The sequence below is a fragment of the Saccopteryx leptura genome, chromosome 2 (genome assembly GCF_036850995.1).
Source record: "Saccopteryx leptura isolate mSacLep1 chromosome 2, mSacLep1_pri_phased_curated, whole genome shotgun sequence".
Lineage (NCBI taxonomy): Eukaryota > Metazoa > Chordata > Mammalia > Chiroptera > Emballonuridae > Saccopteryx > Saccopteryx leptura.
This window is the reverse complement of record NC_089504.1, coordinates 18836951-18850088: the sequence shown is the minus strand read 5'-3', so window position 1 is coordinate 18850088 and position 13138 is coordinate 18836951. Positions and strand designations below refer to the sequence as shown.

Genomic DNA, 13138 nt, shown 5'->3' with positions numbered 1-13138 from the left:
AACGGGTTTAATGATTAAAGAAAAAGTTATAGCAGGAAAAAAATATGTTTTAGAGTGACTTAATTAAAGATCATAAAGTTACCTGATATAACCCTCTTTGTCTATAGAAGGGGAAGTTGCAGCCCAAGGAGAAAAGTGACTTGTCACATCCACGGACTGATTAGAGGACATCTACTCTAGGCTCTAGATCTCTTGACCAAGCTGCTAATTTTGAGACAGAATCCCATTCTTTCTTCTTTCTTTCTTTCTTTCTTTCTTTCTTTCTTTCTTTCTTTCTTTCTTTCTTTCTACCTATTTATAGTATTTATTTATTTGGATGGCGATAAGATCCCATTAAAACCCCTGACACTATTTGTAGTTGGCTATTTTTTTTATCACTCTTTTTGTCACTTTTGCATACCCTTCTGCATATGAATGTTCGAGGTTGTTTTTCTTCATTTATTCTTAGCTTCTGTTATCCACAATGAATCTCATTTTATTTTCTGCTTATCCTTTTAGAGGCCTTTGCATCCTGGATATTATTCTCGCTCCTGTTTGTGCACTGAACGCCTGTCTTATTTTGCGGCCGCTATAGAAATCATTGTAGCACTGAGATTCATCCCTCCATCCCTATCAGGAGATAGCTCCAGAACCCAAAAGAGACCTGGCTGAAAACCATTCAGGGCTTTGAACATTCTCTCCAAGTGAATGCATCATCATTTATTAGGTTCACTATCTTTGCTTACCATCTTTTTAGGCCGTTCAAATAACCATACTAAATGCAAGGTGATGTAAATGTATTTTCAAGTTCCAATTCACGAGACCATCAGATCTCTTTATTGAATTTCAGTTTAGTATGCACCACATTTTTTTTTAACCGAGATATTCTATTTCTGTGCAAATTCAGTTAAGAAAGAAAATAAAACAATATTTGGGACAGATGGTGAGTCACAATGTCTCACAGGAAAAATATTATGGGATGGTTTAGATGGAATTGGGTTTTTTTTCCCCTCCTAATATGTGCTTGAATTTGTAATATGATCTCATTTTCATAAAATTCTTTCTATAGTACAATCTGCTGAAACAGATTCAAATCAGGTTTGAGCTTCAATACAATCAATAACAGAGATAAGAAACTCCAAAAAACTTTGTTAATTCATTATTTACCGAGTAGCTGCTATGAGATTGACATGGTACTAAGTATTAGGAATGTAAATAGAGATAAGACTGGGGCCATCCCAGAAAAATCTTATAATCCAAGAGCTGTACATATTCATTCATTCATTCATTCATTCATTCTTAAATATTAGTTACAATATGGAGATGCACTTTCCCTGGTCCTAGAGGAAGAGGTGCACTTGGCGTCACGCTTCCATAAAACCTCTGTCATACTAGGGGAAGGACCAATCCTAAATAAATCTTTATTTTTAGATAGTAGTACTATAAAGGAAACAAAATTTAATGGTATGCTGCTTTCTAATGGAAGTGGGGAAATGGAATGTGAGCTTACCATAAATAGTTTATTCTTTGAGGAAGAAATATTTGAACGATAAGCTATAAATGATGAAAAAGAAGAATGGTGAGAAAACCCAAGGAAAGACTATTCCAGGTAAAGTGAACAAGATGTGTGACTTCTGACTTATTTAAGGACTAGATAATTGTTGAAGGGATGGATATCTGGATTTCTGGCTGAACACATAAATGGATGGGATGTAGTGAGCAAAGGGGTAGTGATAGGAGATATTTGGAGAAAGGAGGGACTCATAGGCCATGATACAGACTTGATATTGTTCCATGTGCCATGGGAAGCCATTGAGGAGCTTTTAGTGAGAGTGTGGCCTGATAGAGTTGATGTTTTGAAAGAGCACTCTAGCTGTGGTCTGGCAGAGAGCGGATTGGGAATCAGACATGGAAGAAGCTGGTTAATTGAGCATTGCAATAGTGACGACGGCTTGGATTAAGGTGCTAGTATTGGAACAAAAGTGAACCCTTTTTGGAATATGCGGAGAGAATAGAATCTACAGGATATTGGACTTTATTTGGTGTTGGCAAAGTAGGAGAAAAAAATAAGAGTGATGATTCAGAAGGTTTTGGTTTGGCCATCGTTGAGAAATTTGTCATGTACTAAGATGAGGAAGAAAGGAATGTGGGGAGAAACCATTACTTCTGTTTTAGGCATGTTGGTTTTGTTTTTTTTTTTCTGATGACTTTAAACAGATGTTTAAGTAGAAATGTCATTGTAGATGGTTGGAACTCAAAGAAGAAGTCATATCTAAAGAAAGGTTTCCTGGCCAGGTTATTCATTTGGTTTAGAGCATTGTCCCAATATGCCAAGGTTACGAGTTCAATCCCCAGTCAGGGCATATACACGATTCAGCCAATGAATACATAAATAAGTGGAACAACAAATCCATGTTTCTCTCTCTCTCTCTCTCTCTCTTAAAATAAATGTTTGAGTCATTAGTACATAGATAATCCAAAATATCTGTTTTAAATTTGGGACTGGATGAGAGAATGTAGATGGATAATAAAAAGGGAGGCTATGACCTAACCTTGAAATCTGGCAACATTTAGTAAAGGGTTAGGGACCCAGAGACAGCAAGTGAATCTATGTGGGAAGATCTGGGAGCCAGAAAGGACTAGGATGGCATGGCGCCATGGAATCCAAGAGAGAGAGCATCTCAAGGGAAAGGAATAAGGCACTTGTTTATACACGTCAAGATGGTTTGGCATTGTGGTTGTGTTAACATTGAAGTCAGTGGTGCTCTTGGTAAGCTTGGTTTTGGTGGAGTGGTGAGTACAGAAACTGGGCTTGAGAGAAATAAAGAGTAAATTACAGAAGAAAACATGATTAAATTTAGATGACTCAATCCATGTTACTGTGAATTCTAGAAAGATAAATGTGAAATAGAAGACTTGGTGGTAAGGTGATACAGAATGATGACACTTTATTTTTTTTCTTAAATCTTAAAAGTTGCATTAGTACATTTTAAAATTAAAAGGTTTATATCAACACTATCTTGTTTTGCTGGTTTGGAAGGACAGGATAGTGGTACAGGAAATAGAGGGAACTGGTCTATGCTGGACGAGTAACGATGCAGAAGATTGACAGATGAGGCTTCGTGGGCCTGACGATGCTGGAATTACATCTTGATGGGAGACTGAAAGGTGGAACGTAGCCTCTCAGGCTAGGGAAACCAGGACAGAAGCTCTGAGGTGTGAGTTCTAGGAAGGGACTCTGGGCGTTTGAGAGAGGAGGTGTGGTTGGAAATGAACTAGGTAGGAAACGTGGAGCTAGACTACAAAAGGGCGTGAGTCCTAGCTGGGGAGGTTAGGATTTTACAGGAGGCAATTCTTCTAAACATGATCAGATTTACCATTTAGATTAATCACTCAAAGGCTGCTTGGTGAGAAGGGACTGACGTGGGGAAGCCCCAAAGCCAGTTATGAGAGTGGTTGGAAGGGCCAAAAGGTCAGGGGACAAGGCTGTCTGTCCCCTGAGGGTGCTCTTCATGGTAGGCTTGAGTGTGGAGTGGAATGGTAAAGTGAGACTATATCCAAATGCACTCTTCTTTTCCTAGTGCTTTTGGTTTGCTAGATGGTGCCTGATTGTCACAACAAAACACAAGAAGGAATTTCTGGCCCACTTTGGTATGTGGCCAGCCCTTGAAGGAACCAGAAACCAACTTAAGCTCCTCAGATTCAGAAGACCTAATCCGCATCTGAAGCTTGTTAGTGGATTCACGGTTCCGTAGGAGCCCTTCACCACCCTCTTTTGTACCCTGGGCAGGATACAAAATCTGGTTGAGAAGGTTAAGAACAAATCTCAGTTTGAATAGAATTAAATGAGGTCGGCAGTGTGGGTTTGTCACGAAGCTTTTGAAACAGAGGTGATGTAAAGTCCAGAAAGTTCTGTTCCAGAGGAAACATATGCCTCTGTAGCCACCTCCCACACCCCAAGCTTTCCTTTTGCAAAACATCAGGGGTTAAGCACTAAAATTTCCCCTGTTCCAAGAAGCTATGATTTGGACACAAAGATTGTGCATATTTTGGTCTTTTTTCATTGTTGTTGTTTGGATGAATTGTTATGTGGCATGAAGCTTGTTGTGGTTGGACCTATCCCTAAACAAACAGCTGAACTGAAAAAATACTATTTTTCCCCCAGTGTTTAAAAAAAAATAGTAATCATTGGACAAAAAGAGAATGTCCTAATGCCAGTCAATTACTATTCCTTCAGATGGAAATAGAAACAGATATTAATTTCTCAAAAGCTGACCCATCTTCATATATAAGAAGTTTAGAAAGCCAGGTACCTCTTTTCATCCTTTGAAAGGTAGCCTATGTAAGAAGAGTTGGCATTCAAATTCTTTTGCTTCCTCCTTGAGTCCTAAACCAGATCTATCTCCTGTTACTTGAAACTTCCGTCTTCCCATCTGTAGATAGATTTTTTTTTCTCTCTCTCTCAATGAGTTGGAGACTTGGTAACTCCACTGGCTTCTCTAACTAGTTATATTTATTTCATACTAGTGGCTGTTGTGAAAAGTGAAATCAGAGACTCCCAAAGTAATATCAGAACTTGGAGAAGGGTAAAAAAAAAACAAACAACCTATTTTGTTGCCAGAATTGTATACTGAAAGCCCAGTTTGATGAGATAGCATGATGCTGTAGATTAGAAAGACCATTCCACTAGTTCAACACCTATTGGTCTAGTCTTGTCTCCACTGGAAATTTTCTCTAGAGGCTTCAGAAAACCAGTGCAACATACAAAACTTGGCTTTCCCTTGTGTAAAAGGAAATCATTGCTTTTGGCTCCAAGATCATCATTGTAGACTATTTATTGATTACCTGTTCTTAGTGAGTGATCTGAGCATCATAATCAACGTTCTGTTCTTCAGCCATTATTCAGAGGAGGAAACCAAGGCATAGAAATTGAGTCATTTGCCCAAAGTCAAATGCATGGTAAATGGCACACCTGCTAAACAAAGCCAGGTCTTACACCTCAATGGCTCTGAGAGTGTGAACATCACAGGTACAACACAACTACCCTGGTCAGAAGGCTCTTCATTTCCGCCTTTCTAAAGGATAAAATTCAAATTCTCTCACATGGCGCTGCAGTCCTTCCTAGGTCTAGCTTCAGCTCATCTTTTCAGTTCATCAGGTCCAGGATCCACTGAACTCCCTCAACCAGAACCGTGGCAGATTACTCATATACGCACATAGTGATCAAGACTCATTCACACTCTTCCCCGAACATGCTCAAATTCCTTTGATCGTCCAAAGCAACTTCTTGGGAAGCCTTCCCCCATTTTCCCAAGTTGTATTGATTCCCCCTGCAGGAGAGGAGTCCTGTCTGATTCATCAGTGTATCCCCCAGTACCAGCAGTCACAGAGCAGATACTCTGGACGTATTGATTAAATGAACGGATAGTCTCCTCCCGTCCTTACCTGAGGGTTAGAATCTATCTTCGCTGGGGATGCTAACCTCCCTCATTCCTAAAATCTCCTGACAGGTGTGGTACTTCTCACTTGTTGCCCATTTATTCCTGAAATGATTGCAAACGAATTACTGGTTCTTCACACCAGCTGGGCATCATGGGGATGTTTGAGACACAACCACTTGGATGTTTGTTTTAGAACAACTTCAGTCAATCCCAAAGTTGGAAGAAATTTTAGAGCGAAGCTAGTTAACTCTTTTAGGCAAAATATATTATTCCGCTGGTAGAAGATGCCTCTGTTTTAGATGAAATTGGTTTTGCAGCTCTCTCATGGGATGGCCAGGAATCACATTAAGAAGAAAGGCCCCAGCACCCGGATGGTTTGGACTATGCATACTCTAATAATAATACAGATTAAATATAAGGAATGGGGGTGAGTTAGTTTCCATATGACATTAATCCACTCACATATTCCTTAGGCATTTATGAAGCTCCTCCTCCACTCTAGTTATTAGGCTGAGTTGGGAATACAGGTGTGAAAGACTCAGTAATTTTCAATCCAGACACCCAACCTGCCTGGTGAGTGAGATCAGCTCATAGACAGACTGAAAAAGAAAAAAAAGCTGTGATGTTGGAAATCTGGGAACAGTGAAAGCACAGAGAAAGGGCACTTGACCCAGCTAGGAGGGGCGTCAGGGAAAGAGGATGAAGGATAGACCTGCTGGAAGAGAAACTGTTGCTGAATCTTGGAGAGTCAACGAAAGGAAATTGAGACACAGGAGATATCCTTGTAGGCAAAGGAGACAACCGTTGGGAGGGTAGAGAAGGAGGAGATGGAATGGCTGGTTCGGAAAGCTGCAGGAAGCAGCCCATTAGCAGAGTTTGCTGTGTGCCAAGTTAAGGAAAATAATCTTCTAAAAGCAACGGGGATCTATCATAGGATTCTGTGCAAAGGAGGAGCACGGTTAGATATGTCTTAGAGGCAAAATACTTGAGCCCAAACTCTTGAGTTTATCTGAAGAAGACATGAGGTCTCAGACCTTATTTGCAGAACGTTAGTGGTGCAGTGACCAAGAACTTAGGACTGTGGTTTTCAAGGGCCTTAACAGGTGAGAACCACTATAAGGGTAGGCTTTCTAGTAGACACTTTCCCTAAAATCTCATTCTGAGCTGACACGAGCAACTGAAGCCACCGTCCTTCCCCAGCAGTGAGCTCTCTAGGGTTGTTGCTTTGCTTTGTTTTGTTTTGTTTTTTTCTGCTTCCCATCTAGGATTCCAGTGGTATTACAAATTACCGGAGTTTCTAATCAAGCTGAGTTCATTTGTGTCCCCCTATTGGGTTGAAATAGTTCCATTATAAATAAATACATTCTTTTCTTTAGGTCACTGCTTTTGTTTCCCTTTCCATTTGTTTACATGGCTCCTTGCAATTTGTATTGAAACGAGCCCACGCAGCACCCTCTTTAATCATTTCTATCCTTGGATGATACTCCGTAGGATCTAGGGCTGGGTAAATACAAGAGGAATCTCTAATTAAGGTTTTTCCTTCAAGCCCAACCTCACCCCAGTGTCATCATTATGCAGACTGGGCCCTGTGCCTCTAGACCTGTGTCACGTTCCCTCGCCATTAGTCTGTGATGGCATTTGATCATACCTAGCACTTGACTGAGGCGATCTAAAGGGAGTTCTCCAGTTTCCAGTTTAATATATGGGGAAACCGAGGCATGGAGCGGTGAACTAACATGCCAGTTACCCAGTCACCAGTGCCAGATCAGGAGGTTGAATCCAGAGTTTCTTTTTTATTATTATTATTCAGTGAGAAGACGGGAGGCAGAAAGACAAACTCCTGCATGCGCTCCGACCAGGACCCACCTGGCAAGCCCACTAGGGGAACAATGCTCTGCTCATCCGGGTATGTGTTGCTCCATTGCTCAGCAACCGAGCTCTTCTTAGTGTCTGAGGTAGAGGCCACGAAGCCATCCTCAGCTCCTAGGGCCGATTCACTCCAATCAAGCCATGGCTGCAGGAGGGGAGAAGAGAGAAGCAAGAGGGGGAGGGGTGGAGAAGCAGATGGATGCTTCTCCTGTGTGCCCTGACGGGGAATTGAACCTGAGACTTCCACACGCTGGGCTGATGCTCTACCACTGAATCAACCGACCAGGGCCCAGGGTTTCTTTCTTTTAGGATGAGGATTGTTACCAACAGCTTAAACCCCAGTGTTGGCTTGTTCTTTAAGGTAAATTCTCATTTCCCTAAGATGCAGCTTTCTAAGTTTTCCAATAGGGCTGACGACCTCTGCTTATCTCTAATAGTGTCCTTCGGACACGCCTCAGGAATGCGGAGGCCTGGCCTTTTGGCTGCATGTTCCGGACAGACGGAAATGGATAATTTAGTAATGAGAAGCGGCCCCAGCTGTGTCTGTCCCCATACAGTGCAGGGAGCCCGGCGGTCTCAGGCGCTGGAGCTGAGCTCTTTTCTTCCAAAAGGAAAAGAATCTTTCAAATAAAAGCTCAACTGTGGAGACAGACTTGGCAATGCCTCCTCACCCGCATCAAGACTCCCGGCCGGATAGAGCAGGTTTCTAAATGTGTCATCAAGAGAAGGGCATGAGTCTGGGTGGCGGAGCTCCTTCATGTCAGGAGGGGTGGGCCGAGACAGAGGCATCCGGCTGCCCCGTGCAGTTGCACTGTGAGCCCATCGCCGCTGGGGTCTTAGCAACGCTCCCCTCACCCTCATGCCCAGTATCACAACAACGACAAAAGCTTTCAGAAGAGTGCAGCATTTTAACTATATTCGGACAAGAAGATATGCTTCAGAGGTGTCAGATAAGTCATTCATTCATTCAACCGATACTTCTTGACAGTCTAATCGGTTTCCACACTACCCCTCCCAATGGGATGTGCTTTTATCAATGCTACCTGGCCATTTCATGGAAGGCAGGTAGCAACAGGATGGTTTGACTTCAAACTCTTTTTCACTACAATCTGCTCAGTTCCCAGCACAAAGCATTCACGGAGCACTGAGTAAATGGATGTAATGAAAACAGAAAGGCCGGTTTTGTTCTATTGCCTTGTCGTCGCTGTCTTTGTTATTCCTGGCCACGTGTTTGTATCCATTCCTCACCATGTTCCCCTCGGTGTGGGGGGCATGGGAGTAGAGAGCGATAGAGAATTCCCCGGGTGAAGGTAGCTGAAGGCCGGCGGAGGTAGCTGAAGGGCTCCTGAGACTCGAGCAGGAGAATCTGAATAGCAGAATCCAAGGATGTTCAAAGAGAGGGACTCGGTGTGGCTTTGTCAGCAAAATGTCGGGGCACCTTTCCCCTCCCCTCTCTCTTCCTGCTTCTCTTTCACTCCATCTCCTTTCTCTCTCTTAACTCTTGTCTCTACCAATCTGACTACATAGCAACTCTTTATTTAGACACCTCTTTACCTACCTCTATCCACCTTTCTCTCCTCCATTCTCAGGTTCCACTGACTCTAAGCAGACAGATATATTAAGGTCTTAAACGTAATAACCAGGAAGAAATTAGCCTTCATGAGAACTCAAATCTGGCCCCAATTCCTGACACTCTAAGGCAGGGATAGTCAATCTTTTTATACCTTCCACCCACTTTTGTATTCTGTTAGTAGTAAAATTTTCTAACTACCCACAGGTTCCACAGTAATGGTGATTTATAAAGTAGGGAAGTAACTTTACTTTATAAAATTTATAAAGCAGAGTTATAGCAAGTTAAAGCATATAGTAATAATTACTTACCAAGTACTTTATGTCAGATTTTTGCTAAGTTTGGCAGAATAAATCTTTATAAAACAACTTACTATAGTTAAATCTATCTTTTTATTTATACTTTGGTTGCTCTGCTACCGCCCACCATGAAAGCTGGAACGCCCCCTAGTGGGCGGTAGGGACCAGGTTGACTACCACTGCTCTAAGGTGTCTTTAATGAGGAAACAGATTAAGTCATCTCAGAAATTAGATCTTCTGTGATCTCATTATAATCTTACCCTACTTGTCTTCATATTGGAAGAGGAGAAAGGCATTAGGTAGTAGGTGACGGGCTGGCATTGGACACACCATCTCAGGAAAGCACTGGAGTAGGTACCAGATAAATGTTGTGGTCTTCATTCTTTCTCTTTTTTGGATGAGGGAAGTTCAGAGAAGTTGGGTTCTTTAAACCCCACACACCCTACGTATGGAGCGTTGGGTTCTGAAACTGTCTTTGCCTGATGTCAAAACCTATGCTCTGTACAATCCCCTGTACTGGGTTCCTAATGAGTGTAGCCTGGATGGATGGCCGGTCAGCCTAGGGTTTATTCTATGTCAGTTGGCCACCTTCACTCAGACACTGGCATTACCAAGAACGGCTGAACCTGTACTCTCTGTGCTGCAACCGCCAAGCATGCTACTGGTCGCTGGAGTCCTCAGCTGGCTCAGACTCATCCTTAAATAATTGAATTATAATGAATTGATTTATTCTGGCTCTTTTGATAGCGGTTCACTATGTAAATTGTTAGCAGAAATAAACAAGGGATTTGGGAGCTTGGAAGGGGCTCAGCATTCTGCCGTCCCTGAATTCAGTGACTCCTTTTTCGGATGGTCAGCATCCTAGAAGTCCAAGCCTTAGCCCTACTTGACCCGAGCTGTCTCTTCCAGGAAATGCTTCTTGAAAATGTTTTGAGTATTGAATTTCACAAGCAGATTCAATTCAGTCGCTCAGAAACACGTTCACCCCCTTAGAAGATGAGGCCCGTTGTTTTAGAATGCGCAAAGCTTGCTTATGCCTCTTTTCTGTGTGAGTTCTATGGCTATCCTGAAAGATTAGCCGGGCTGGGGCAAACATTTCTGTACTACAGATGGGAAGCCAGAGCTAAGCAGGGAAGCTAATGGCGCAAAGTTATACAGCTCACATACGGGACCAAAGTCAAGTCCTGGTTTGAAGTGGGGCTCCAGTGCTGCCTAATGCTCCAATGCTGGGGTAAATAGGAGAAGGCTGTCCTAGATCAAGCAGTGCCCTTAGGATGAGCACATATTCCGATTTGCCTGGGAAATTCAGTTTTTCCTAGATGTGCCTATTGCCTGGACATACTTTTTATAGAATCTCTGTCATCTCTGTCACTCTCAGAGTACACTAACGTGAATAATAAATTGTATGGTCACCTAAGACCCTGGATAGGGACTAGATTTCAAGGGGCTCACAGAATTCCCGAGGAGGTATAGCATGTAGACAGTGGTTGCACGGTGTGATACGTGTGAAGGTGGGGACCTTGATAAAATAGGAACCCGCACAGGAAGGGTTATTTAACTTTGCTTAGAAGAGTTGGGACACTAGCACAGAATACCTGACATTCGAGTAATTAAAAATAGGCAGGGTGAGCTCTTTGGCTGCCTACATCTACATCTCTCCTTGTGTTATTCTGTGTAGACTGTCCAAGAAACATGCATAGGTCCTACCTACTTAGACCGCATCTTGACAGCTCTGCGCTTCTGTGATCTTTGTCCTTGTGAACCCACGAATCCTTGCAGCCAGCTGCAGCTTTATATTGTCCCAAGCAGACATTTTTTTGCTGTGATTGGAGTTACATGGGGGCTTGGTTGACCTTACATGAAATGCCAGAGGTTTCTAACAAGCCCTTAGAACCTACAGCATTAGACAGGAAGGGCCCCTAAAGTTCCAGTGGTCTAACCCTCTTCTCCATAATAATGATAATTGAGCCAAGAGAGGAGAAGAGTCTTGTCTAAAGTAACAGAGCAATTTAGTGACAGAGCTGGGATTTGAGCCAACCCCATTCTTGGATAGAAAGTCACTCTTCATGGGAAACCAAAATCCTCCTTGGAGTTAAATAAACTTCAGTTTGTGATTATGGGGTTCTGTGGAGTCGGGTGTTGTACCCAGTACGTGGAATGTGACACCTGAGTTTGAAACCCGCACCCTACAGTAACACACTGTGTGACTGTGGGCAGATGATTAACGATACCTGAGATCTTCTGTTCCTAATCTGAAAGACTAAAATAATCATTAAGATGATAATACCTCTTTACCAGGTGGTTGTGGGCTCACTTGGGGTCATGAAGCTGAAAGTGTTTGTGAGTTTGTGTGTGTAGAGTAAAAATCATGTAAAGTCTACCCTCTTAATAGAATTTTAAGTGTACAGTCCAGTATCGTCAACTATTTAAACACAATGTTGTTCAGCAGATCTCTAGAACCTAATCACCTTGCATAACTGACAGTTTATCCCCACTGAACAATAATTCTCCATTCCCCCCTCTTCTCAGACCCTGGTAACCACCATTCTACCTTCTGTAATTTTGACTACTTTATATACATCATAAGCGTAGAATCATACAGTATTTTTTTGTGTGTGTGTGTGTGATTTTCTTATTTCATTTAATTGTAATGTCCTCCATGATCGGTCATGTTGTCTGTCTGGCAGGGTGTTTTCTCTTTTTTAAAGCTGTATAATACTCCATTGTGACTATCAGTGATGGGCTTACTAGTGCTGATGATTCTGCTCGCCTGATCCCACAGCTGTTGCTGATAGCTCAGGCCAAAGGACAAATACCTACCTGTTCTCTCCTTTCTTCATCCGTCTCCTGCAGATGAACCCAGCCGATGCTACTTCCATGATGGTGATGGGGTATGTGAGGAGTTTGAACAGAAAACTAGCATCAAGGACTGTGGTGTCTACACGCCCCAGGGGTTCCTGGATCAATGGGCATCCAATGCTTCAGTTTCCCATCAAGACCAGCAATGCCCAGGCTGGGTCATCATCGGCCAGCCAGCAGCATCCCAGGTAAGAACTTAGCCCTGGGTGGCATTTCCTGCAAATGTTCAGATCTCTGCTTTGCACCATCAGGCCTTCCCACCTCAAAAGGAGTGTCACTGGATGTGGTCACTTAACCTGATCTCTAGCTAAGTGTAATTGCAGAACCTCATGAGTACCACTCATGTCTTCAGCGATTAGACATGGTTGAGCTCGGCACAGGGAATATCAGCAGAGTGGAGGAAATGACTGCCCTCCTAGGTCCCAACCTATTATAATTCACATTTGGGGAAAGAATTCCATTTTGGATATACCACTGGGATTCAGTGGGGCAAGAACACCTTCTTTTGAGGGTGTGGGGAGGTGTTAAGTTATGTCCTCCTTAAACACTCTTTTTTGAATTTGCTGTGTGGCCATGGACCAGTCTCCCCACCTCTCTGGGCCCCACTGTTTCCCATCTTTAAATTAGAGAGTAGTTCAGCTTGATGATCTCCAAGGACCTTTCAGCTCTGTAAAGCTGTGACTCATTCCCTAGTCCCTTAATGCACTATTTATGTTCCAGGGTTCTTCCCCAAAGGACTTTCAGCTTAGTTGAGGGAGTAAGAGTGTTGGGGCCACCAGAGCTTATGTGATTCTAGGCATGGTTGTGCTGTCCCCAGAGCCCTCTTTCCAATTATCCTGCTGAGCAAGCACCTGCCTTCTTCCGAGACTCCCATTTCCCAGAGACATGTCTCCATGCTTATGACCGCTGGGCCCAGTGGCCATCTCCAAGGCCTTGTCGACGAGTCCTTATTCTTAGCTGTTTCTCTTTGATACTCAGGGTCAGGGGGTTAGGCCAGGTTTCTGGTTGAAAGAGAGATGTGACCTTCTTCTGGGGCCCAGTAAAAAAAAAAAAAAAAATCATTGGATGAGGTTCATGATGAGTATACTTCATTTATAATGTTTATTTTATAGGTTTTATTG

General features: G+C 42.8%; 1 protein-coding gene across 1 annotated transcript in view; it reads left to right on the top strand.

Annotated features, from left to right (window-relative positions):
* PAPPA (pappalysin 1) overlaps nucleotides 1–13138 on the top strand; it is a 239630-nt gene that overhangs the window by 134500 nt on the left and 91992 nt on the right. Inside the window, exon 10 of the mRNA XM_066367327.1 lies at nucleotides 12012–12205. Within this exon, the coding sequence (XP_066223424.1) occupies nucleotides 12012–12205 (194 nt within the window). The remainder of the gene's footprint in view (nucleotides 1–12011; nucleotides 12206–13138) is intronic.